The sequence below is a fragment of the Mauremys mutica genome, chromosome 17 (assembly GCF_020497125.1).
Source record: "Mauremys mutica isolate MM-2020 ecotype Southern chromosome 17, ASM2049712v1, whole genome shotgun sequence".
Taxonomy (NCBI): domain Eukaryota; kingdom Metazoa; phylum Chordata; order Testudines; family Geoemydidae; genus Mauremys; species Mauremys mutica.
The window spans coordinates 6,161,152-6,183,850 of NC_059088.1; the positions used below are offsets into that span (position 1 = coordinate 6,161,152).

The 22,699-nt window shown below is 60.2% G+C and overlaps 2 protein-coding genes across 3 annotated transcripts; both read left to right on the plus strand.

Moving 5' to 3' along the window:
- Window positions 1-327: 327 nt before the first annotated feature.
- LOC123351630 (phospholipase A2 inhibitor and Ly6/PLAUR domain-containing protein-like) lies at window positions 328-6,151 on the plus strand. Its single transcript, XM_044991115.1, has 6 exons — window positions 328-463; window positions 902-1,008; window positions 2,210-2,320; window positions 2,880-3,035; window positions 3,474-3,617; window positions 5,459-6,151. The coding sequence occupies exons 2-6, from the start codon at window positions 954-956 to the stop codon at window positions 5,614-5,616; spliced, it is 624 nt and encodes a 207-aa protein (XP_044847050.1). The 5' UTR covers window positions 328-463; window positions 902-953; the 3' UTR covers window positions 5,617-6,151.
- Window positions 6,152-18,447: 12,296 nt separating this feature from the next.
- Window positions 18,448-22,053, plus strand: LOC123351631 (phospholipase A2 inhibitor and Ly6/PLAUR domain-containing protein-like). Of its 2 annotated transcripts, none has more exons than XM_044991116.1 (6): window positions 18,448-18,570; window positions 19,009-19,115; window positions 19,747-19,854; window positions 20,484-20,639; window positions 21,078-21,221; window positions 21,462-22,053. In XM_044991116.1, exons 2-6 carry the CDS (start codon window positions 19,061-19,063, stop codon window positions 21,617-21,619), a joined length of 621 nt encoding a protein of 206 aa, XP_044847051.1. In that variant the 5' UTR covers window positions 18,448-18,570; window positions 19,009-19,060; the 3' UTR covers window positions 21,620-22,053. The 2 variants fall into 2 exon arrangements, with proteins under 2 accessions (XP_044847051.1, XP_044847052.1); XM_044991117.1 differs by having other exon boundaries at window positions 18,473-18,570; window positions 19,014-19,115.
- Window positions 22,054-22,699: the final 646 nt, after the last annotated feature.

Consider the following 22,699-nt stretch of genomic DNA (forward strand, 5'->3'; position numbering starts at 1 on the left):
TCAAGCACATGGTCAAACTGCCAAACTGTCCCCTCAACAGACACTCAGGGGATGAAGCAGCAAGGACGGGGGTAGTGACTCTTGGTCACCCCACTGGGGCCCATTCCCCTGGTGTAAATCAGGAGTCACCCCACTGGGGCCCATTCCCCCCGGTGTAAATCAGGAGTCACCCCCCTGGAGTCACCGGGCCCAGTCCCCTCTCACTTCCCCCAGGGTAAATCGGGAGTAACTCAGCGAGGCTGCTCCTGTTTACACCAGCTCCGGGGGCCGCCCTTCAGCAGGGGGCGGACGGGGGAGGGCTTTGGAGACGAGCCCCGGTCTGGCCTGGTGCCCGCCCGCTGCACTAGCTATTTAAGCAGCCGGCCCCTGCCCGCTTGCCCAGCCACCAGCTAAGCCCGGCATCTCCGCGGCCCAGGGACAGAGCTGCAAACCCACCCCCTGCCCCAGCCCTGCGCTGCCCCAGGTGAGAATTCCCTCCCCAGCCGCCACCGCCGCCCTGGCTCCTGTGCCAGGCCCTGCCCCTGCCCAGCTGGGTTACACCCAGTGCTCAGGGCAGGAGGAAGCCGGGCGGCGGGTGCCAGGGATGCTGTCCAGCCGGGGGGCCGCAGGGCAGGGCGGGGGGCTCTGGGAATGTCCTCGCTCCATGGCTGGGCTCAGCGGGCGACGCTGCCGGCCCTGCTCGCTCGGGCGGGCACTGCCCAGAGACAGCTGCACAGCGCCACGGCCCCCTGCAGAATATCGGGGCTTCCTAGCGCGGGGGAGGGGGGTTCTCCCAGAGCTGAGGAGAGAACCCAGGAGTCCTGACTTCTGGCTCCCCTGCTCTGACCACGGGATCCGAAGCCCAGCCCAGAGCTGGGGGCAGACAAGCAGACTTTGCTCTGCGATGTTTCCTGTGTTCCAGCCTAGGTGGATCTGTCGCGGCTCCGACACCAGCCCCCGCTCTCTCCAGAGCCATGGACGTTCGTCTTGTCTTGTGCCTCCTCTGGGCTCTCCTAGCTACGGCCAGCGGTGCGTGGTGTGAATTTCTGGGGGTCTAATGCGTTAGAGTGGGGGTGGGGAAACCAGGACTCCTGGGTTCTATCCCAACTCCTGGAGGGGGCGTGGGCTATAATGGGTTCTAGCCCCAGCTCTGCCAGTGAGCAAGTCCCTGCTCCGTGCCTCAGTTTCCTCCCTGTCACGGAGTCCCCGGGCGCTGCTCTGGAGCTGCTCCCCACCAAGCCAGGCAGGACCCTGGGGAGCCTCCTCTCCCTCGGAGCAGCCTGTCTGCAGGGCAAGAAGCTCACACGGCTTCACCTCCTGGGTCTCTCCTTGGAGCATTCAGCATCCTCTGCCCCTCCGTGCGCTTCCCACAGCGAGTGCGCCCAGGCGGGGTCCTGGGGGGGCCACAGGGTCCTGCCCCCCCACTGCGCAGTCAGACGTGACTCTCAGCCAGCCAGTAACACAGAGGTTTATTCGATGACAGGCGCAGGGGCTAACACAGAGCTTGTAGGTACAGAGAACGGGACCCCTCAGTCAGGTCCATCTTGGGGAGGCAGGAAGCCCAGACCCCGTCTGGGCCCTTCCTCCATTTCCCCAGCCAGCTCCAAACTGAAACTCCCTCCAGCATCTCACTCAGCCCAGCCCACCCCCCGGCTCCTCCCCCAGCCTTTGTCCAGTGTCCCGGGCAGAGGTGTCACCTGGCCTCCAACCCCCCTCCTGGGGTCTCAGGTGACCTGCTCAGGTGTCCTCCCTTCCCCAAGGCCGTCCCAGCACAACCCCCTGCCACCTTCCCAGCTCGATCCATTCACAGTCCCACTTCCTCACACTGCCACATGCACGCCGTGAGCAGTTCCCCCCTACGCTCTTTGGAGAGGAATTGTGGGTCTGTGCAGCGCCTAGCACAGCACGGGGTGGGCCCCAATCTCAGCCAGGGTCTGTGCAGCTCTTAGGAAAGCATCACGTGGATTGTTCCCCTGAGAAAATCACCATGGGAAACGTTCCCATTTTCCAGACAGGGACCTTCCTGGTCTGGCCGCTGGAGGGAGTCAGCAGAAATGACTCTGCCTCCGCCCTTGAAATAACTCGCAGGTCCCTGAGGGCCCGAGAACCCGTCTCACGGGATCTGAGCCACCCTGGTGCCAGAAAATGACCTGGCGAGCCAGTAAATGGTGGCCAAGGAGCAGATGAGGAATCATTGTTTGCCAGAACTCAGGAGAAATTCCTTTCACAGCACGTCCTTCCAGCTGTTACCACAGATTCCCCGGGGAAAGCAGCCAAGGAGAGAGGACATGCAGGTTGTGGGAAGATTCTTGCATCGCTGCTCAGGAAGTGAACACCGTCGGTACGTGTCGTGGTGCCGTGACACAGAGCAGGGCGCGGGCTCTCTAGGCCGCACATCCTGAATCAGCAGATCAGAGCAAAACCGCGGCGTTCAGATAAAACAAAAGAGCAGCTCTCTGGCCTTCATAGTCAGTGTGACCGACGGAGCGACGCTGCCTGGGTCTGCCGAGAGCCTGAGCCCATTGCAGGGAGGAGAGAAAACTGCCCCAGGCATCTCAATGGGGTTTTAACTCCCAGCCCCTTGGCCCTAGGGGGACCCTGTCAACCCCCCTCCCCCAGCCAGGGGGCTCTGCATGAGGGGCAGAGTACAACAGGCCTGGCCTCCCTCCCCCAAAACAGAGAGCCCCAACTGCCAGGTTAAGGCCCGTGGGATCCCACCACTGCCACCAGTTTGAACCCACCCTCACTCCGGGTAGGGGGGGTTGGATCAAACACTGAGGCAGAGCCACGTGGGGCGGGGGGTGGCCTTGGTCCAGCTGTAGGGAGCCGGCGGGAGCTTGGGGATTCGGGCTCTCTCTTGTGTTCACCCCTTGACAGACGTTCCTGCCCCTCTCCACCAGGGGGCGTGGTGCAGAGGGGCATCTTCCAGTCGTGCATCAACAGCCGGTTCAGCCTGGAGGGCGACCTGGACTTTGAGTTTGCGGAAGGCGTCTACGTGAGGGTCCATTCCGAGATCTGCAGAGAGACCAACTGCAACACGGGGGAGATAAAGGAACGTACGTACCCGGCCTGCGCCCGCCCCCACCCTGGCACCTCTCACCTGCCCTTTCCCTCCACTGCCCTGCACCCTTGGGGATCAGGGACCCATTGCACCGGGCGCTGCCCAGCCCCTCCCCCCTGACTGAGATCGGGGCCCCCCATCATGTCGGGCGCTGCCCAGACACACGAGGAGACACAGCTCCTGTCCCAATTAGCTTCCAATCTGAATGGACCCAGGCAGGATCATTCTCACCATCTTCCCATTGGGGAAACTGAGGCCCAGGAACATCCAAGCTCCCCTGGCCTGTCAGTGGCAGAGTTGGGAGGAAGAGAACCCAGGCGTCCTGACACCAGCCCTGTGTCTTCACTGCAGCCCACCCGCCCTGCAAACGCCGAGACACAAGGAGCTGCTTCCTGCTTCAGCCCCGATTCTGATTCCCCCCCTTTGTCCGCAGGCTCCAGACTCAGCCTGAAGCCCAACGGGAGACAGTGCCCGTCGTGCTATGTCCTGGGATCCCACCGCTGCCTCCAGAACGACGTCCTGCACTGCCAGGGGGCCGCCAACCAGTGCGTCGACGTCGTGGGGACGCTGTCAGAGAGTGAGTTCCCCATCGGCCCCCCAGGCCAAACCTGCCAGCAGGCACTGGACCAATCCCCCCCCCCAAGCGGGGCAGGCTGCAGGCGCGTGGGCAGAGCTGGGGGGAGAAAGGGCCTGTGTTCAAAATCTGCAAACGAAAAAGGGGTCCAGCGGGTGGATGGCCCAGAACGACTTCATCTTCGCCCCCTTTTCTTCTTCCGCTCTTCCCCCCTTGGGGTCGCTGCCCCGTGGCGGGGGAAGCCCCAGCGCCTGGACCCCGCCGCAGCCCTGGGCCTGCAGGAGTCTCACTCGCTGCTGCGCCCCGGGGCCCTGGCGCGGGGACAGAGCTGCTCCGGTCGTGGGGCCGCAGTGGGGGCGGGGACGGAAAGGAGCAAACGGGTTGTGGGGCAGGTGGAATGCGGGGGAGGGGACCCTGGGGGGGAAGGGGCGGGGCCCCAGGGAGGGGGCGAAAAGGGAGGGGGCTGTGGGCGGGGCCGCAGGCAGACGCGGGGTAACAGAGGCAGGACCGAGGGGAGAAGGGGTGGAACAGGGGCGGGTGCCTGGGGAAGGGGCGCAGCGGGGGCGGGACCGTGGGGAGAAGGGGGTGGGGAGGGCCCCCCACTTGCTCTGGCCCAGGGCCCCAGGAAGCCTTAATCCATCTCTGGCGTCTGTTCCCCTTTCTTTTCCGTCTGTCCGTCTCTTTCCGCTCGTCTCTCCTTCCTGTCCGGTTCCCCCTCCTTCCCCCGTCCTGACTCCCCCCTTTGGGAACCCTCCCCCCTCTCTTTTCCTGGGGCTTTTCCAAATGGCTCCATCCAACCAGCATTGTCCCCTTTCCTCGTACCCCCCCCGGCCAGTCGTCTGTCTCCTGCTGGCGTCTCTTGTTTTACACCGAGACTGGCAGATCTGGGGGGCAGCTGCCAGGCCAGTGCCTGGTGCAGTGGGTCTCTGTCCCCCCCATGCCAGGGGCTCTGTGCCCCCCAAGGTCAGGGGCTCTGTGTCCCCCCATCAAGGTTCCCCCCCACTCTGAACTCTGGGGTAGAGATTTGGGGACCCACATGAAAGACCCTGAAGCTTATATTCCACCAGCTTAGGTTAAAAACTTCTCCCAGGCACAAATTCCTTCCCTTGTTCTTGGACGGTATCGCTGCCACCACCAAACGATTTCAACAAACATTTGGGGAAGGGTCACTAGGAGTCCCTGTCCCCCCAAAATATCCCCCCAAGCCCCTTCACCCCTTTTCCTGGGGTAGCTTGAGAATAATGTGGGTACCAACCAGACCCTTTGTCTCTAAGACACTGAAAATCGGGTTCTTAAAAGAAGAATTTATTTAAAGAAAAGGTGAAAGAATCACACCTGCAAAATCAGGCTGGAAGGTAACTTTACAGGGTAATAAAACGATACAAAACAAAGAGGATCCCCCTGGACTCAACTTCACAGTTACAAAAACAGGAATAAAACTACCTCTTAGCATAGGGAAAATTCACAAGCTAAAACACAAGATAATCTAAGGCATTTCCTTGCCCTGCTTACAACCTTTGCAATTTTCGATGAATCATTCCAGGGATGTTTCCAGGCGATGTTGTCCCTGCCTGGTCTCTCTCTCTGTCTGGAGGGGGAACAAAACAAATCCTCCCCCACCCAGATTTCAAAGTATCTTCTTTCCCCATCGACCCTTCTGGTCAGGTGCCAACCAGGTTAGTTGAGGTTCTTAACCCCTTCCAGGTAAAGGGATTTAGTACAGCTGCCAAGGAGGGATTTTATGTTACCTGTATCTCCACGGTTATGACCACCCCCCCCCCAATGACAGGGGCTCTGTGCGCTCCCCTCCCATGCCGGATAATAAGGACTATTTCTCTGGGCAGACGACGCCGAAATCCCTTTCGCAGGAAGAGGATGCGCCACCAAGGATGTGGCCAAGATCAAAGCCGGGATGGGCCTGGTGTCGGGTTTATACATCTATCAAATCAAGAGCATCCAGTTAAGCCCGGCCCCCAGGGTGGAGAACGTGGACGGCTTCTGACACCCTGCTGAGCTCCATCCCACTGGCGCACCCCCGCTTCGAGCTATTCCCTCCCCCAAACTTCCCCAGGCCTGTCCGTGGCCGGCCCCCCAGCTGTGACTCAGTCCCCCCCACCCCAGGCAGGGAATAACGGTGCTGAGCCATCTTCGTAAAGCGCATTGAGACCCATCGGTGCAGGGCCCGAGCCAGCGACCCATTATGGGCTTTGCACTGAGCATGACGGGCTTAAAAACAGGCCTCAGTATTAGAGACCCATTAGCAGCTTCTCCCCACAGAGTGCTCTAAGGGGTAGAACCCAGGAGTCCGGGCTCCCAGCCCCTGCCACTCTAACCCATCAGCCCCCGCTCCCCTCACAGAGCCAGGGAGAGAACCCAGGAGTCCTGGCTCCCAGGCTCCTGCTCTAACCACTAGTCCCCACTCCCCTGCCGGATCCAAGAACAGAACCCAGGCATCCTGCCACCCCTCCACCCTCTGTTCTCACCTTTTCTATTTCCACACGCTAATGCATTGAATAAAGCTGCATCATAAATCCAAATTCCCTGCAGAGCGCATGTGTCTGTACCACTGCTCCCATCCACCCTGGACCCAGGAGTCCTGGCCCCCACCCCCACCTCCCAGAGAGCAACAGGGACTCTTGTGCCAGTCGATGTTATTGCTGAGGGCAGCTCTGCACTAAACACTTGCGGGGACCCGGCTGCATCGCTCCGGGGTGTGAAATATTCACACGCTGGGGGCCGTAAGGTGTAGCCAGCGCTGGGTCGACGGGGAGAAATCAGACGTCCCAGCTCCCACCTCTCGGGGACTGATTCCAGCAATAGATGCACCCTCTGCGTTGTCGTGTCTACACTGAAGCGCTACAATGGCGCAGTGGCTGCGTTTCCAGTAGACACCAGGGTGGCCAGGTGCCTGGTTTTCAACCGGAAAGTCCAGTCCAGTCAAAAAGGGGACCTGACAGTGGATCTGACCGGACAGACAAAGTCTGCAGGCGGGGGAGGTGGGGAGGCGCTGGGTCATCTCCTGTGCCTGTCCCTACTGAGCCAGGGCTGCCTCCGGCCTTCACTGGGCGGCTGCAGCTCCCAGCCCCGGCTCTGCAGGCGAGTCCCTCCTGACCCCAGCCGGGGGTGGCAGGAGAAAAGCAGTGAACGAAGGGGGGAGGAGGGAAAGAGGAGTGGGCTGGGTGGAGCCTTGGGGAAGAGGTGGGGCAGGGGTGGGGTTCGGGGGGGAAGAGGCGGGGCAGGGGAGGTTCCAGCACTCCTGTTGCAGTGTCCGGTTTTTAAATATTACCAAGTTGGCAACTCTGACAGACACCCCCTTAGAATCCAGGACACTCACACCCAAGAACCGTCCCAAACCAGAGAGAGACAAAGCAGGCTGCTCCCTAAGGCAGAGAGGCCCAGCTCGCCCCCTCCCCTTTCAATAGGCTGACTCTCCACGGACGGACTCAGGCCACGTCCTTCCTTCCAGTGCCCCCAAGCCTGCCAGCATGACCGGGAAACCCCCAGAGGATTTCAAGGATGGCTTGTCACTGTCACCCTGTTTCCAACATGTCCCCAAAAGGGGAAATGGAAGGAACGTTGGACAGATGAATGCCAGCCTCCACTGCCCCTGGGTGCAAGTCCGAGTGGAGCATGAGAAGGACAGCAAAGAAACAGCTGTCTAGAAAATCAGCCGCTCTGGGCCTCAGTTTCCCCTTCTGTGCAATAATCTTTCCTTTGTCTCTTTAGATTGGAAGCTCTCCAGGGCAGGGGCTGGCTCTCAGGGTGTGTCTGGGCAGTGCCTGGCACGACAGGGATTCCCTGATCTCAGCCAGTCTGCCTTGTGAGGGATCATTCTAAAAGACTTGATCTGAGCATTAATGCGCTGTTGGACTGTGTGCGCTAACACGGGATGATAGTTTCTCCCGTTCTTCTGTTACTTTTTCGACTTGGAGCCTAAGTCCAGCAACACCTCTGCTCAGCAGCCAGCAGCTCCATACGCCCCCAACGAGCCCGTTCCTCTCTCAGCAGCCTCCTTCTTTCTTTTAGCAGCTTCTCTTTCCAGTTCAGCATTTCTTTCCGTAGCTTCTCTCTGTCTTTCAGCAGCTTCTTTCTCCAGCTGGGCCAACGCTTGCTTCTCTCTCATTCGAATTTCTGCCAGTTTCTGATGATGTTCCGATGGCAGCCTGTCTCTCAGGGCCTGCTCACTGCTTCTGCTGATGCTTTCTGGCTCACAGTCACTGATCTTTAACCAACCAAACTCTCAATCCCAAAATTCAAATTTGGACAGTGTGGGGTTCTGACCCGAAGCTCAATGGACCTGGTGCTGAGGATCCTGCCGACTACGCCCCTGTGACGCTGCTGCCTTCGGTGGGACACTTCTGAGAGTGTCAGTTCAGGACAAATTGCTCCGAGCAGGGCAGTTACAGCCCTAGGCTGGGGGTTCTTTATAAGGCACCAAACCAGCCGGCCAGAGAGGACTTTGGTCTCACCCCACTGGCTAAGCACAAGTCACACAAGCAATTCCCTCAGACACTCCAGTTTCCCAGTATCACCACCAGTGCCACTCATATGGGGATGAATGGTTATGAAAACCAGCACTCCAGTAAAAGAAAAGAGGTTCTCCCGATCCCAAAGGACCAAGCCCCAGACCCAGGTCAATATACAGATCAGATCTTACCCACAAATCACGCTGGTGCCAATCCTTTAGAATCTAAAATCTAAAGGTTTATTCATAAAAGAAAAATAGCTGAGAGCTAGAATTGGTTAAATGGAATCAATTACACACAGTAATGGCAAAATTTTTGGTTCAGGCTTGTAGCAGGGATGGAATAAACTGCAGGTTCAAATTAAGTTTCTGGAACATCCCCAGCTGGGATGGGTCATTCAGCCCATTGTTCAGAGCTTCAGTTTGTTGCAAGGTTCCTCCAGAAGCAGGACTGAAGACAAGATGGAGGGTTTCCAGGGCCTTTTATATTCTCTGCCCCTGGAAGGACGCCCCTTTGTTCTCACTGGGGAAAATCACAGCAGCAAGATGGAGTCTGGGGTCACATGGGCAAGTCACACGTCCATGCATGGCTCACTTGGCAGGCCAATGCCATTTTTTACATGCTATCCCGAAAGTTCCCCGGAGGAATTCTTACCTGGCTTGGGGTCGCCCAAGTCCATTGTCAGTTAAGTGTTTCTTGACTGGGCACTTAACTTGCAAATTCCTTTCTCAAGAAGCCAACCAAATGCTTCCCTAATGCTATTTACAATCAAACACATTGAGATACAAAAACAACGAGGAGTCCTTGTGGCACCTTAGAGACGAACACATTTATTTGGGCATAAGCTTTCGTGGGCTAAAACCCACTTCATCATGTGCATGGAGTGGAACATACAGTAGGGAGGTATCAATATTCAGCACATGAAAAGATGGGAGTTGCCTTATGTGATGGAATAGGGACTGTCTGTGTGGTTGATAGGTGAGAGCAGGGACTGTCTGTGTGCTTGGTAGGCAGAGACAGGTCTGCAGCTGTAACATGAGCCTGGCCTGGGGGAGGGGAGGTCTCACCTCTGGCTGTAGCTAGACAAAGGGAGGGGGGAAGTGGAATCAGTTTTCGGTTGGGAGCTGGGAGGTGGGTTTCAGGGGATCCTAGGCTGGGATCCAAGCACCCTGAACCCCCCAGAAAGGCCAGATTGAGGGGTCCTGGCTCTGAACCCAAGCTGGGCTGTATCCTGTGTTCCTGTTGTTCAATAAACCTTCTGTTTTACTCGCTGGCTGAGAGTCACTGTGAGCCCAGGAAGAGGGGTGCAGGGCCGGACTCCCCCACACTCCGTGACAACTGGTGGCAGCGGTGGGATCGGCGGCACCCCGTGGACGGCGCTTCCTGCAGTAAGTGACTGGGGAGCAGTAAAACGAAGGGGCGATTCACCCCTGGGAGAGTGTGGCCAGAGAGCAGGACTTTGCAGTAACAGGGTCCCCCGGGGGATCACAGCGAGCGATCCCAGGGGCAGAGGAGTCTGGATCGTCCCGGCGGAGCTCCCTGTCCCTGGAGCGGATGCGGATGGAACATGACAGGGAGCTGAGACGGGAAGAGCTCGAGTTAAGGAGGCAAGAACTGAAGGAGCGGGAGAACCAGCGTAAACACGAGGAGAACCAGCGCCAGCAGGAGCTGGAAGAGAAGGAGAAGCAGCGTGAACATGAGCTGGCCATGGCCCAGCTGAAAAGCAGGGAGGCCCCGGCTGCGGTGAGTGAGGGGGGGCCCAAGCCTACAAAGAGCTTCGGTAAGAGCTTCCTGGCCCCGCGTAAGGAGGGGGAGGACATAGACACCTTCCTGACGGCCTTTGAGAATGCCTGCGAGCTGCACCAGGTGGACCCTGCAGACAGGATCCGGTGCCTCACCCCCTTACTGGACTCCACCGCCGTGGAGGTGTACAGCCGAATGAGAGGGGAGGAGGCGCGGGACTACAACCTGTTCAAAGAGGCCCTGCTCCGCGAGTTTGGGCTGACCCCGGAGATGTACCGGAAGAGGTTCCGGAGTCAACGTAAGACCCGGGAGGTCACATACCTGCAACTGGTCAACCGGGCGCAGGGGTACGCCCGCAAGTGGACGGCTGGGGCCCAAACCAGAGAGGACCTGCTTGACCTAGTCGTACTGGAGCACCTGTATGCGCAGTGCCCGTCTGACCTGAAGCAGTGGCTGATGGACCAGAAGCCGGAGAACCCGCAGCACGCAGGCCGGCTGGCCGACCAATACATGGACAGTCGGGCAGGAGATGTCAGGGAGGAGTCTCGAGGGGGCAGGTCTGCCTCAACGCAGAGAGAGAGTCACCACGGGACGTCCCAGCGGGGCCCTATGGAGAACCCCCACCAAAGGGGAACGTCCAGCGTCAGATCCACCCGACCCCCTCGAGGGGACCCACGAGACATGGGCTGCTTTCACTGTGGCCAACAAGGCCACATACGGGCCCAGTGCCCCAAGCTCAGAGACAGACCGAGCAGACCCAACCCGCCGAGGGTTGACTGGGTACAGACCCAATCGGAGGAGGGGCAACATGCCCAAGAGAGGGGGGCTGGCAGTGTCCCACCTGGGGAGGAGGGAGGAGGGCCCCCGGTCAGCGCCTCTGGGGGGCTGGATGCTCCGGTCCCAAGGGGCTGCTACAGGGTGGCCATGGGGCTGCCCCTCCGGAAACAGTGCCTGGTTCCCCTGGAGGTGGATGGGAAGAAGGTCACTGGGTACTGGGACACAGGCGCAGAGGTGACGCTGGCCCGGCCCGAGGTGGTGGGCCTAAATCGGATGGTGCCTGATACCTACCTGACCCTGATGGGCGTGAGCGGGACCCCATTCAAGGTGCCCGTGGCGAGGGTGCACCTGAAGTGGGGGGTCAAGGAGGGCCCCAAGGATGTGGGAGTGCACTCCCATTTGCCCACAGAGGTGCTAATGGGGGGGGACCTCGAGACCTGGCCCGGCAATACCCGGGGTACCCTGATTGTGACCCGTAGTCAGAGTCGGCGCAGGGCTCTGCACCCTGACAACGGGGAAAGTACTCTGCCCGAGTGCCTGGTGGGGAGGGAATGCCCAGAGACACGACCCAGAGAGGCTGCGGCCTCAGACCCAGCCGGTGAGAGAGAGCAGGGCCCCATCCCTGTCCCAGCTGCTGAGTTCCAGGCCGAGGTGCAGAAGGATCCCTCCTTGCAGAAGCCCAGGGACCGGGCTGACCTCAATGCAGCGCAGACCATGAGGAGAGGTTGCAAGGAGAGGTTCCTGTGGGAGAAGGGGTTCCTGTACCGGGAATGGGCTCCCCCCGGGGAGGTGGAGTCATGGGGGATTAGGAGGCAGCTGGTGGTTCCTCAGAAGTTTCGCCACAAGCTGCTGTACCTGGCCCATGACATCCCCCTCGCAGGGCACCAGGGAATCCGGCGCACCAGGCAGAGGCTGCTACAGAACTTTTACTGGCCTGGGGTCTTTACCCATGTCCGGCAGTACTGCCAATCCTGTGACCCCTGCCAGCGGGTGGGGAAGGCCCGGGACAAGGGGAAAGCAGCTCTGAGGCCTTTGCCCATCATAGAAGAGCCTTTCCAGAAGGTGGCCATGGACATGGTGGGGCCTCTCAGCCAGGCGACCCGGTCAGGAAAGAAATACATCTTGGTGGTGGTAGATTTCGCCACTCGATACCCCGAGGCGGTGGCCTTGTCCTCTACCGAAGCAGCCACCGTGGCGGATGCGCTGATGACCATTTTCAGCCGGGTGGGATTCCCCCAGGAAGTCTTAACGGACCAGGGGTCCAACTTCATGTCGGAGCTGCTCCAGTCCCTGTGGGAGAAATGTGGGGTCCGACCCAGCTGGGCCTCAGCGTACCACCCCCAGACCAACGGGCTGGTGGAGAGGTTCAACGGGACGCTAAAGATGATGCTAAAAACATTCATGCACCAGCACCCACAGGACTGGGACAAGTACTTACCTCACCTGCTGTTTGCGTACAGGGAGGTACCCCAGGAGTCTACTGGGTTCTCGCCTTTCGAACTGTTATATGGGAGGCGGGTAAGGGGGCCCCTGGACCTGCTGAGAGACGAATGGGAGGGGAAGGCCGCTCCCGATGGCGAGTCGGTGGTGGAGTATGTCCTGACCTTCCGGGAAAGACTTACCGAGCTCATGGGCCTGGCCAGGGAGAATCTGGCCCGAGCCCAGAGGAAGCAGAAGGTCTGGTACGACCGCACGGCGCGGGCCCGCGCCTTTGCCACCGGGGACCAAGTGATGGTTCTCATCCCCGTGAGGAAAAACAAACTCCAGGCTGCCTGGGAAGGGCCCTTCAAGGTTGTCAAGCAGCTAAATGAGGTAAACTATGTGGTGGAGCTGTCTAACCGGGCGCATCACCGCCGGGTGTACCATGTGAATATGATGAAGCCATATTATGACCGGGGGAATATGGTGTTGGCCGTGTGTGGCCACTGGGAGGAGCCGGGGGATGACCCTCTAGTGGATCTATTCCCAGGGACAAAGGCTGGTTTCCCCCTGGAGGCGATTCCCCTCTCAGATCAGCTGACCCCGGCTCAGCATGCTGAGATCAGAGGGGTGCTGCAACTGTACCGACCGTTGTTTTCCAACCAGCCTGGGCGCACTAATTTGACTGTCCACCGGGTGGAGACTGGGGCACACACCCCGATACGATGCTCCCCTTTTCGGGTTACCGGGAAGACGGCCCAGGACCTGGAAAGGGAGGTCAGGGACATGCTGGCTTTAGGAGTGATCCAGCCGTCCGCCAGCCCCTGGGCCTCCCCAGTGGTGCTGGTCCCCAAGAAGGACGGGTCGATCCGGTTCTGCGTGGACTATCGAAAGCTTAATGCCATCACCGTATCTGATGCCTACCCCATGCCAAGGCCTGATGAACTCCTAGACAAGCTGGGAGGCGCTCGGTACCTCACCACCATGGATCTTACAAAGGGCTACTGGCAAGTGCCGCTGGACGCAGATGCCAGGCTGAAATCGGCCTTCATCACTCCCCTGGGGCTCTATGAGTTTCTGACCCTGCCCTTCGGCCTCAAGGGAGCGCCGGCCACCTTCCAGCGCCTGGTGGATCAGCTACTGAGGGGGATGGAGAGTTTTGCTGTGGCGTATATTGATGACATCTGCGTCTTCAGCCAGACCTGGGAGGACCACGTACTCCAGGTTAGACAAGTGCTGGACCGACTCCGGGAGGCGGGGTTAACCGTAAAGGCTGAGAAGTGCAAGGTGGGGATGGCTGAAGTATCTTACCTGGGCCATCGGGTGGGGAGCGGCTGCCTAAAGCCGGAACCAGCCAAGGTGGAGGCGATCAGAGACTGGCCCGCTCCCCAGACCAAAAAGCAGGTCCAGGCCTTTATTGGGATGGCGGGGTACTATCGGAGGTTCGTGCCCCACTTTAGTGCCATAGCTGCCCCCATCACTGAGCTGTGCAAGAAGGGGAAGCCAGACAAGGTGGTCTGGACCGAGCAGTGCCAGGAGGCTCTCCAGGCACTGAAGGAGGCTCTGCTCAAAGGCCCAGTTTTGGCAAACCCAAACTTTGACAAGCCCTTTATGGTGTTTACCGACGCCTCCGACATGGGCCTGGGGGCGGTGTTGATGCAGGAGGATGAAAAGGGGGAGAGACACCCCATCGTGTACCTGAGCAAGAAGTTGCTACCCCGGGAGCAGAACTACGCGGCCATCGAGAAGGAATGCCTGGCCATGGTGTGGGCCCTGAAGAAACTGGAGCCATATCTCTTTGGGCGCCACTTCACCGTGTACACCGACCACTCTCCCCTGACCTGGCTGCACCAGATGAAAGGAGCCAACGCCAAGCTCCTGAGGTGGAGCCTGCTCCTGCAGGACTATGACATGGACGTGGTCCACGTGAAGGGAAGTGCCAACCTGATAGCGGACGCGCTGTCCCGGAGAGGAGGCCCTGAACTTCCCCAGGTCACTGGGCAGAGTGACCCCGCTCAGTTCAGTCTCGGAGGGGGGAGAGGTGTGATGGAATAGGGACTGTCTGTGTGGTTGATAGGTGAGAGCAGGGACTGTCTGTGTGCTTGGTAGGCAGAGACAGGTCTGCAGCTGTAACATGAGCCTGGCCTGGGGGAGGGGAGGTCTCACCTCTGGCTGTAGCTAGACAAAGGGAGGGGGGAAGTGGAATCAGTTTTCGGTTGGGAGCTGGGAGGTGGGTTTCAGGGGATCCTAGGCTGGGATCCAAGCACCCTGAACCCCCCAGAAAGGCCAGATTGAGGGGTCCTGGCTCTGAACCCAAGCTGGGCTGTATCCTGTGTTCCTGTTGTTCAATAAACCTTCTGTTTTACTCGCTGGCTGAGAGTCACTGTGAGCCCAGGAAGAGGGGTGCAGGGCCGGACTCCCCCACACTCCGTGACACCTTAGCAAGTGGGGGATCAGTGCTAACGAGCTAATTCAATTAAGGTGGAAGTGGGCTATTCTTAACAGTTGACAAGAAACAGTTGACAAGAAGGTGCGAGTATCAGCAGGGGGAAATGAATTTTTGTAGTGACCCAGCCACTCCCAGTCTTTTTTCAGGCCTAATTTGATGGTGTCCAGTTTGCAAATTAATTCCAGTTCTGCAGTTTTTCACTGGAGTCTGTTTCTGAAGTTTTTTTGTTGAAAAATGGCCAATTTTAAGTCTCTTATTGAGTGTCCAGGGAGATTGAAGTGTCTCCTACTGGTTTTTGAATGTTCTAATTCTTGCTGTCAGATTTGTGTCCATTTATTCTTTTGCGTAGAGACTGTGGGGTTTGGCCAATGTACATGGCAGAGGGGCATTGCTGGCACATGATGGCATAGATCACGTTGGTAGCTGTGCAGGTGAACAAGCCCCGGATGGTCTGGCTGAGGTGATTAGGTCCTATGGGGGGGGCTGTCCCTTGAATAGATATGGGGACAGAGTTGGCATCGGGGTTTGTTGCAGGGATTGGCTCCTGGGTTGGTGTTTTTGTTGTGTGGTGTGTGGTTGCTGGTGAGTATTTGCTGCAGGTTGGGGGGCTGTCTGTAACGAGGACAGGCCTGTCTCGGGGGAGACAATTTGGGGCGGGGAAGGGCTCTTGCATCTAGCAGAGGAAGGCAGGGCAAGGAGCGAGTGCGATGTTGCACCATGGTGCTGTGCGATATAACTGGTTAGGGTTTGGCCATATACGGTGTGAGTTTTATACTAAGACTTAAAGTATTAGAATAAACGAAGAGGATCATGGATACTAGGATTAGCCATTTCCTTTTTCTTCATGCCTTGCAAGTAAGCGACAGGAAACTGAGGCACCAACTCAAACACTAACGGAGAAAGTTTTGGGGCTAGTTCAGGAAACAGGGTTCAAAGTAGCCTGAGACAAGGCTCCGCTGGCGCTACCTCCGGTTACACACCTGGGCACAGTGGTTGGACAGGAAGGGAGACAGGTAGGTCAGAGGAAGGTCGGGGCACTGGTAGAAACTCTGGCCCCTGCCGACGGCTGCTCTTCTGTAAGAGTTCTGCTAGGAGGAGTCCATTTCCGTAGGCCACACGAATAGAAAGATGCTGAAATCACTCCCGCCTTGTGGCGATTGCTAAAGAAAAAGGCCAAATGGGAATGGGGAGAGGCGCAGGACGCCGCTTTAAGGCTTTTAACGCAAAAGGCTCTGGCAGCTCCAGCCCTCCGCTCTCCCGATGAATCACAGCCCCTAGTTAGTCGCTCGGCTGCCAGCAGTACGGCCTTGGCTGCTACGCTATTGCGAAATAGTGAGGCAGGAAATCTGGTTCCAGTAGCGTCTGAATCCAGGAAATTGCGGGAGCTGAGCTAAACATTGACCCCTGCGAACGCGAATGCCTGGCAGCCGGCTGGGCAGTGCAATCCTTCGACCCCTCACAGGGACAGCGCCCATCACGGACTGTGCGCACGGGGTGTGTGTGTGACTGGAAAGCTTGTGCTGGCTGCTGGATTCTCAATAAATGTGGCGCGTTGCCTTTTCCCTATAAAAAGATCTCGTGTGTTTTTTGTGAGCATAACAGCGCGGGCGTTAGCACCAGGCACAGCCCGGTCAGGGATAAGGCCCCGTTGTAACAAGCTCCCACGGGCTGGGGTGGGTTCGCCCCCCATTGTGTCCTCTCCGGCCGCTGCTTTCGTGCAATACACGTCCCTGAGCTCCGTGCCGGGGGAGACTCACCGGGGCTCTGCGGGACGGGAAATTAGCCAAGAACCTTCTGGAACTAAAATGCAGATAAGATTGAGAAGAACAAACCCTGCCCCCGCACCCGCCGGGAAATTCCCCACCCTTGGGAAAGCTCTGGAAAGCCGGCCAGGCGGAGGGTGAAGACCTGGCTCCAGGCGGATGGCCAGAAGCATGGACAGGGGTGAGGTCCCGGCTCGGGGCTGGCCAGGTGAACCGACGGAGGGTGAGGTCCCGGCTCGGGGCCGGCCAGGTGAACTGACGGGGGTGAGGTCCCGGCTCGGGGCCGGCCAGGTGAACCGATGGTGGGTGAGGTCCTGGCTCGGGGCCGGCCAGCTGAACCGACGGAGGGTGAGGTACCGGCTCGGGGCCGGCCAGGTGAACTGACGGGGGTGAGGTACCGGCTCGGGCAGGCCAGGTGAACTGATGGAGGGTGAGGGCCCGGCTCGGGGCCGGCCAGGTGAACCAACAGGGGGTGAGGTCCCAGCTCGGGGCCGGCCAGGTGAACCGACGGAGGGTGAGGTCCCGGCTCGGGGCCGGCCAGGTGAACCGATGGAGGGTGAGGGCCCGGCTCGGGGCCGCCCAGGTGAACCGACGGAGGGTGAGGTCCCGGCTCGGGGCCGGCCAGGTGAACCGACGGAGGGTGAGGTCCCGGCTCGGGGCCGGCCAGGTGAACCGACGGGGGGTGAGGTCCCGGCTCGGGGCCGGCCAGGTGAACCGACGGGGGGTGAGGTCCCGGCTCGGGGCCGGCCAGGTGAACCGATGGAGGGTGAGGTCCCGGCTCGGGGCCGGCCAGGTGAACCGATGGAGGGTGAGGTCCCGGCTCGGGCAGGCCGGTCAGGCTCTGGTAGCCCTGGGACCGATCTCCGGGTTACCCTGTGGCCGGCAGCGTGGTACCCGGCACCCACAGGGCCTCCCACCTGGTGAGCTGTGGGGCGCGGAGGGGCTGGGATCAGGGCGTCCCCGTCCCCTCCGCAGGCAGGTGCCCGGTGGAGTCTGGTCGCAATCGAAGCGTCTCAGGGGGCTGTTCCCTGGGGACTCTCTGGGGCGTGAGCCCCCCGGCAACGCCCTCTCTGCTCTGCTTCCAGGCACCCGGAATTACACCTACGCCGTGCGCGGCTGTGCCACCAAAAGCACCTGTGTCAGCAAGGGGGGGGTGTACAAGCTGCCAGGGGTCTTCACCGACGTCGTGATCACGTCCGAATGCAGCCCGGCCCCCACACCCGGCCCCAAGCCGAGCACTTAGCCCCCCGGGCGCCAGGCTCCAGCCCAGCCGCTGCCTGGGGCACACGGAGCCCGGCTGGGTGGTCGCTCCTGTCGCCGTCGGCTCTCGGCACGATCCAGGATCGAGTCCCAGCGTCGGGCGCGTGCCGCAAACTGCTGGGGGGGGGGAGATTAATTTCCTGTGAGAACGTCCCTGAATAAAGCATCACCAGCGGGTGAGGGGGGAAACACGTGTGATTTTTTAACGCTGTTGCAAAACTGGCACATCAGGGCACCAATCTCACCTGGGGTCTGGGCAGCACCCGGCACGGAGGGGCCCTGGACCCGACTGGGGTCTGGGCAGCGCCCGGCACAGGGGGGACCCTAGATTCAATTGGGGTCTGAGCAGCGCCCGGCACAGGGGGACCCTGGTCTTGTGTGAGGTCTGGGCAGCGCCCAGGGGGTCTGGGCAGTGACTGGTGCAAAGGGGGCTCCAGTCTTGCTTGGAACAGAGGCAAACCCCAGATGCTCCCATCTTGGGCACCCCCTACGAGGACAGGCAGTGCTGTCCAATGGTTAGTGCACGGGCCTCGGACATGAGAGACCCTGGTTCAACTCCCTGCTGTGCCCCAGACCCCTTGGGTAAATCACCCGGACTCTCTGTGCCTCAGTTTCCCCATCTGGAGAACAGGGCTAGCAGCCCTGCCCTGCTGCCCAGGGGTGTGCGGGGATGAAGCAGCAAGGACGGGGGTCTTGGTCATCCCACTGGGGCCTATATCCCCCCCCCGGTGTAAATCAGGAGTCACCCCCCTGGGGCCCATTCCCCTGGTGTAAATCAGGAGTCACCCCCTTGGAGTCCCTGGGCCGAGTCCCCTCTCACTTCCCCCAGGGTAAATCGGGAGTAACTCAGCGAGGCGGCTCCTGTTTACACCAGCTCCGGGGGCCGCCCTTCAGCAGGGGGCGGACGGGGGAGGCCTTTGGAGACGAGCCCCGGTCTGGCCTGGTGCCCGCCCGCTGCACTAGCTATTTAAGCAGCCAGCCCCTGCCCGCTTGCCCAGCCACCAGCTAAGCCCGGCATCTCCGCGGCCCAGGGACAGAGCTGCAAACCCACCCCCTGCCCCAGCCCTGCGCTGCCCCAGGTGAGAATTCCCTCCCCAGCCGCCACCGCCGCCCTGGCTCCTGTGCCAGGGCCTGCCCCTGCCCAGCTGGGTTACACCCAGTGCTCAGGGCAGGAGGAAGCCAGGCGGCGGGTGCCAGGGACGCTGTCCAGCCGGGGGGCCGCAGGGCAGAGCGGGGGGCTCTGGGAATGTCCTCGCTCCATGGCTGGGCTCAGCGGGCGACGCTGCCGGCCCTGCTCGCTCAGGCGGGCACTGCCCAGAGACAGCTGCACAGCGCCACGGCCCCCTGCAGAATATCGGGGCTTCCTAGCGCGGGGGAGGGGGGTTCTCCCAGAGCTGAGGAGAGAACCCAGGAGTCCTGACTTCTGGCTCCCCTGCTCTGACCACGGGATCCGAAGCCCAGCCCAGAGCTGGGGGCAGACAAGCAGACTTTGCTCTGCGATGTTTCCTGTGTTCCAGCCTAGGTGGATCTGTCGCGGCTCCGACACCAGCCCCCGCTCTCTCCAGAGCCATGGACGTTCGTCTTGTCTTGTGCCTCCTCTGGGCTCTCCTAGCTACGGCCAGCGGTGTGTGGTGTGAATTTCTGGGGGTCTAATGCGTTAGAGTGGGGGTGGGGAAACCAGGACTCCTGGGTTCTATCCCAACTCCTGGAGGGGGAGTGGGGTATAATGGGTTCTATCCCCAGCTCTGCCAGTGAGCAAGTCCCTGCTCCGTGCCTCAGTTCCCCCTCCCCCATCTTTTTGACCATAATCTCTTTGGGGATGATCTGTTTCTCAAGCTGGGTCTGTGCAGCACCTGGCACGATGGGGGGTGAGGCCCCAGTCTCAGCCAGGGTTTGTGCAGCGCCTGGCACGACAGGGGGCTGATCGCAGATGGGGTCTGTGCAGCTCTTAGGAAAGCACCACGTGGATTGTTCCCCTGAGAAAATCAACATGGGAAACGTTCCCATTTTCCAGACAGGGACCTTCCTGGTCTGGCCACTGGAGGGAGTCAGGAGAAGTGACTCTGCCTCTGTCCTCGAAATAACTTGCAGGGGGGCCATCCCAGCAGAAAGGGTCCCTGGGGGCCTGAGAACCCAGCTCACGGGATCTGAGCCACCCCAGTGCCAGAAAACGACCTGGGGAGCCCGTAAATGGTGGCCAAGGAGCGGATGAGGAATCATTATTTGCCAGAACTCAGGAGCAATTCCTTTCACAGCACGTCCTTCCAGCTGTTACCACAGCATCCCCGGGGAAAGCAACGCAGTGAGGAGCTGTAGCAGTGGGGCAGATTCTTGCATCGCTGTTCAGGAAGCGAACTCCTTCGGTACGTGCCGTGGTGCCGTGACACAGAGCAGGGCGCGGGCTCTCTAGGCCGCACATCCTGAATCAGCAGATTAGAGCAAAATTGGTGCGTTCAGCTAAAACGGCAGCTCTCTGGCCTTCATAGTCAGTGTGACCGACACAGTGACGCTGCCTGGGTCTGCTCAGAGCCTGAGCCCATTTCTGGGAGGGGGGAGCTGCCCTGAGTGTGACCGATGCAGTGATGCTGCCTGGGTCTGCCGAGAGCCTGAGCCCATTGCAGGGAGGAGAGAAAACTGCCCCAGGCATCTCAATGGGGTTTTAACTCCCAGCCCCTTGGCCCTAGGGGGACCCTGTCAACTCCCCTGAGCCCCCAGCCAGGGAGCTCTGCGTGAGGGGCAGAGTACAACAGGCCTGGCCTCCCTCCCCCAAAGCAGAGAGCCCCAACTGCCAGGTTAAGGCCCGTGGGATCCCACTACTGCCACCAGTTTGAAGCCGCCCTCACTCCGGGTAGGGGGGGTTGGATCAAACACTGAGGCAGAGCCACGTGGGGCGGGGGGTGGCCTTGGTCCAGCTGTAGGGAGCCGGCGGGAGCTTGGGGATTCGGGCTCTCGTGTTCACCCCTTGACAGACGTTCCTGCCCCTCTCCACCAGGGGGCGTGGTGAACACAGGCGTCCTCCAGTTATGCACCAACAGCCTGATCAGCCTGGAGGGCGACCTGGACTTTGAATTCGGGGGCGGCGTCTACGTGAGGGTCCACTCCGAGATCTGCAGAGAGACCAACTGCAACACGGGGGAGATAAAGGAACGTACGTACCCGGCCTGCGCCCGCCCCCACCCTGGCACCTCTCACCTGCCCTTTCCCTCCACTGCCCTGCACCCTTGGGGATCAGGGACCCATTGCACCGGGCGCTGCCCAGCCCCTCCCCCCTGACTGAGATCGGGGCCCCCCATCATGTCGGGCGCTGCCCAGACACACGAGGAGACACAGCTCCTGTCCCAATGAGCTTCCAATCCGAATGGGCCCAGGCAGGATCATTCTCACCATCTTCCCGTTGGGGAAACTGAGGCCCAGAAACATCCAAGCTCCCCCGGCCTGTCAGCGGCAGAGTTGGGAGGAAGAGAACCCAGGCGTCCTGACACCAGCCCTGTGTCTTCACTGCAGCCCACCCGCCCTGCAAACGCCGAGACACAAGGAGCTGCTTCCTGCTTCAGCCCCGATTCTGATTCCCCCCCTTTGTCCGCAGGCCCCAAAATCAGCACCGTGCCCAACGGGAGACAGTGCCCGTCGTGCTTTGCCCCAGGATCCCACCGCTGCCTCCACAACGTCACCCTGCACTGCCAGGGGGCCGCCAACCAGTGCGTCGACGTCGTGGGGACGCTGTCAGAGAGTGAGTTCCCCATCAGCCCCCCCAGGCCAAACCTGCCAGCGGGCACTGGACCAATCCCCCCCCCCCCCCCCCGAGCGGGGCAGGCTGCAGGGCGCGTGGGCGGGGCTGGGGGGAGAAAGGGCCAAACCCTGTGCCAGGGGCGCTGTGACCCCAATGCCAGGGGCTCTGTGCCCCCAATGCCAGGGGCTCTGTGCACACACACACCCCCCGCCGGGTAATAACGACAATTTCTCTGGGCAGACTACGTCGAAATCCCTTTCGCAGCCAGAGGCTGCGCCACCCAGGATGTGGCCAAGATCAAAGCCGGGGACATACTGGTGTCGGGCGTATTCACCTATCGGATCAAGAGCATCCAGTTAAGCCCGGCCCCCAGAACGGAGATCGAGGACGGCTTCTGACACCTGCTGAGCTCCATCCCACTGGCGCACCCCCACTTCGAGCTATTCCCTCCCCCCCACCCCCAGCTGTGACTCAGTCCCCCCCACCCCAGGCAGGGAATAACGGTGCCGAGCCGCCTTCGTAAAGCGCATTGAGACCCACCGGTGCAGGGCCCGAGCCAGAGACCCATTATGGGCTTTGCACTGAGCGTGACAGGCTTAAAAACAGGCCTGAGCATTAGAGACCCATTAGCAGCTTCTCCCAGGAGAGTGATCTGAGGGGTAGAACCCAGGAGTCCGGGCTCCCAGGCCCCCTGCTGTAACCACTAGTCCCCACTCCCCTCCCAGATCCAAGAACAGAACCCAGGCATCCTGCCACCCCTCCACCCTCTGTTCTCACCTTTCGTATTTCCACACGCTAATGCATTGAATAAAGCTGCATCATAAATCCAAAATCCCTGCAGAGCGCATGTGTCTGTACAGCTGCCCCCATCCACGCTGGACCCAGGAGTCCTGGCCCCCACCCCCACCTCCCAGAGAGCAACAGGGACTCTTGTGCCAGTCGACGTTATTGCCGAGGGCAGCTGTGCACTAAACACTTGGGGGGACCCGGCTGCATCGCTGCAAGTCCAGGCAGGGCGGGAGAGGGACAGCGAAGAAATAGCTGTCTAGAAAATCGGCCACTTTTGCACTCTGGGCCTCAGTTTCCCCTTCTGTGCAATAATCTTTCCTTTGTCTCTTTAGCTTGGAAGCTCTCAGGGCAGGGGCTGGCTCTCAGGGCTGGGCCTGGCACGACAGGGATTCCCTGATCTCAGCCGGGGGGCTGGGCAGCACCTGGCATAATGGGGGCCCCCAATCTAGGTGGAGTCTGTGCCCCCCAGCATCCCATTGTGACACTCTGTACCCCAAAGCAACACCCCGGCAGCCCCGTATTTACCGTGGTGAGAGCATTAAGGTGTGTTCTGTACCCAGTCTGCCTTGGGAGGGATCATTCTAAAAGCATTAATCCCCCGTCGGACGGGCTGCGCTAGGACTGTGCAGGGCGTTCCCGCGTGTGCTGCGTGTGTGTTACTGAAATGTGGGGCGAGGCTGGGAACACCC

Excerpts from the sequence above, each read along its gene's own strand:
- LOC123351630 (XM_044991115.1), top strand. The coding sequence starts at position 954 with ATGGACGTTCGTCTTGTCTTGTGCCTCCTCTGGGCTCTCCTAGCTACG. Across the intron at positions 1,009-2,209 it reads TCTCCTAGCTACGGCCAGCG|CACGTCCTTCCAGCTGTTAC; the intron begins GTGCGTGGTGTG and ends TTCCTTTCACAG. Across the intron at positions 3,036-3,473 it reads CACGGGGGAGATAAAGGAAC|GCTCCAGACTCAGCCTGAAG; the intron begins GTACGTACCCGG and ends CTTTGTCCGCAG.
- LOC123351631 (XM_044991116.1), top strand. The coding sequence starts at position 19,061 with ATGGACGTTCGTCTTGTCTTGTGCCTCCTCTGGGCTCTCCTAGCTACG. Across the intron at positions 19,116-19,746 it reads TCTCCTAGCTACGGCCAGCG|CACGTCCTTCCAGCTGTTAC; the intron begins GTGTGTGGTGTG and ends TTCCTTTCACAG. Across the intron at positions 21,222-21,461 it reads CGTGGGGACGCTGTCAGAGA|ACTACGTCGAAATCCCTTTC; the intron begins GTGAGTTCCCCA and ends TTCTCTGGGCAG.